The sequence below is a fragment of the Penaeus vannamei genome, chromosome 37 (genome assembly GCF_042767895.1).
Source record: "Penaeus vannamei isolate JL-2024 chromosome 37, ASM4276789v1, whole genome shotgun sequence".
Taxonomy (NCBI): Eukaryota; Metazoa; Arthropoda; class Malacostraca; order Decapoda; family Penaeidae; genus Penaeus; species Penaeus vannamei.
The window spans coordinates 28,473,075-28,475,574 of record NC_091585.1 but is presented as its reverse complement, the minus strand read 5'-3'; the positions used below and the strand labels follow the sequence as shown (position 1 = coordinate 28,475,574).

At 59.0% G+C, this 2,500-nt stretch overlaps 1 protein-coding gene across 5 annotated transcripts in view; it reads right to left on the bottom strand.

The window, feature by feature from the left end:
* Positions 1–2,500, bottom strand: part of LOC113827728 (uncharacterized) — a 105,339-nt gene that overhangs the window by 73,300 nt on the left and 29,539 nt on the right. For all 5 annotated transcript variants that reach the window (XM_070115562.1, XM_070115565.1, XM_070115563.1 and 2 more), the window contains exon 2: positions 1,113–1,768. In XM_070115562.1, the coding sequence (XP_069971663.1) occupies positions 1,113–1,377 (265 nt within the window). In that variant the 5' untranslated portion in view covers positions 1,378–1,768. The remainder of the gene's footprint in view (positions 1–1,112; positions 1,769–2,500) is intronic.

The window sequence follows — 2,500 nt, the reverse complement described above, 5'->3', positions numbered from 1 at the left end:
AGGCATGGGGCGCCTGGCGTGTCTCCGCTGATAAGGGAAGGAAGCATGACGACCGAGATCTCGAAGAATCTGGCCGATAAGGCTCTGCCGCCGATAACGCTGAAGGAGGTCCAATTATGAGCAGGATAAACACCAGGAAGCGACAGGTCAGCCAGGAGAGCAGTGCGAGAGACCAAGCATTAAGCCAGTCAAAAAAAAAAAAAAAGGTCAAACGGGGAAGTGTTAGAGAGGGAGAGCAAAATAGATTTATATAGTGTACATATATTCGGATAAATGCACAGACATCCACACAAACATACCGCGTGTGTGTGCGAAGATATAAAAATGCACATACACTGAAAACTGATACAGATATTCACACACGCGTCGAGAGGAAGTGTAGCGAACGGCAGAAAAGCCTTAATGCCGAGGCAATGTCGGCGACGCAGAAAAACACAGACGAAAAAGTCCAGGAAATATATGGACCGAGAACAGCTGATGCGAACAACTCCACGTTGCCACACCGAAGGGGGGAGGGGAGGAGTGGGGAGGGGAGGAGAGGGAGGGGGCGAGGGCGAAGGGGGGGATGGGAGGGTGGGTGGTACTGTTACTCTGCGCGGTTCAGTGAGCAAGTGACAATTTCGTTCATGGCGACAGCGCCGCATAAGGCGAGCCTGAATTGCGTAAGGCGCTTTCCGGGGGGGGGGGGGGGGGGGAATTGCAATGGAAATCATACGAATGATCAAGATGATAATAAAGACGATAATAAAAGCGATGGAGATAATAATATAAAAACAGAGATGACGCAGACGGCACTAAGACATCAACAATCATATCCCACTGATCTTATTTTGAAGAACTGGCACCGCACTTCCGGCCCGGGAAGAGCCCGCGCCGAACGACCTGCGGCTCTTCCTCCTGCCGACGACCCGGGCCGGCGGCGGCGCCTCCGAGAGACGCCGGACGACCCCGAGCGATCGCCACGCCCACCTGCCCGCGACCTCCTGGTGACGACCCTTAAGGCTGACCCAGCGGTCGCGCCCGATCGCTCCGGGAGGCCCTCCGTCGGCCCGACGACCTCGGGAGTCCCTACGCTGGCCCGACGACCCCAGACGAAAGCAAAGCGTCCTTACCTTTGAACCTGGCCCAGTGGTGGTGGTCCTTGGGCGCGGCGGCGGTGGTGGTGGTCTGCTCGAGGTAGATGAAGGCGACGCTGCCGAGGAGCAGGTAGGTGATCCAGAGCGCCGTCACCTTGAGGCCGCTCCTCGTCTCCTTGCTCATGCCCCAGCGCGTCTCCTGCTTGGCCACGCTGGCCGACATGCGCCGCGGCAGCTTCACCGACTTCTCATGCTTGCCGTCGGTGGAGCCCCTTCGGGCGTCCTCCGCCTTCTGCCGCATGGTCGCCGTCGGGACTTCCCGTCCGCGCGCTCTCCGTCGGCGTCGCTCGAGGCTCGTCAAGGTGGTGGCAAGCAAGGCTCCCTTTCGTGTGTCAGAGGAACCTCACGACGGCGCTGCCCTCTCGCTGTGGGCAAGGACGCTTCCTGCGGCGGACACGCACTCGTCGGCTCGCTCGCTCGACCTCCCGGGGCGACTGGAGGCTCCGCGTCCCCTCGCCGCGCCTCGAGAGCCAACTCGCCCTCGGCCGCAGAGTGGTTCACCTTGCTGTGGCCGCGCCTGCGCCTTTGTCCTGTGTCCTGGCTCCTTTTTTCCCGCGTCTCTGGACGAACCGCTTGGCTTCGTGTGGATGTCCTTTTCCTTCAATCCTGCGCTTCCTTATTGGTCGATTTTCCTGAGGAAGAGAGAGACAACATGGTTAGGTCCCTTTTGAGGCGGATGCTCGCAGACATGCTTGCACAGATTAAAGATACACTCATTCAAACACACACGCACGCACATACGCAGTAGAACCCCGAGGCGCACATTCACACGCACAGATCAGCTCACACACCACTCACGGCGCGTCCGGGAAGTGCCCCCTCCCTCCCCCCGCGCAGAAGCGCCGCACAGAAGCGATGAGTCCCCCCCTAGAAGCGCAGCACTGAAGTGTTGACGCCCCCCCCCCCCCACTCAGCGACCACGTTCATAGTGAGGCGAGACTCCGCTCCCCTTGTCTCTGCCTCTCCTTGTGGCTATTTTTATATTATTCATTTACTCTTGTTTTGGCCGCTGCTCCGCGCACTGGTTCGGGCGCCTCTTTTTGCCGGCGCTTGCAAATGTTAGCATTCCTGCCTCCTTGACTGTGAGGACTGCTGGCCGTCTCAGCCCGCCGCGTGCTGCGTGCTTGCTTGCGAGGGGCGGGCCCTGAGGGCGGCCACGGCGGCGGACGAGCGCCAAGGTGAGGGCATGAATGGTTCGGCGCCGCAGAGGACCAAAAGAATAATCCGCACTCATGTGCGTACGCATGTGTTTGCATGTGTGTATGTGTGTTTGTGCGTGTTTACACAGGCATAGGCGCGCTCACAGACGCCTGTGTGGATGTCCTTTCAAACTCTGTGCTGAATTCCCCAACTCTCTTTCAATC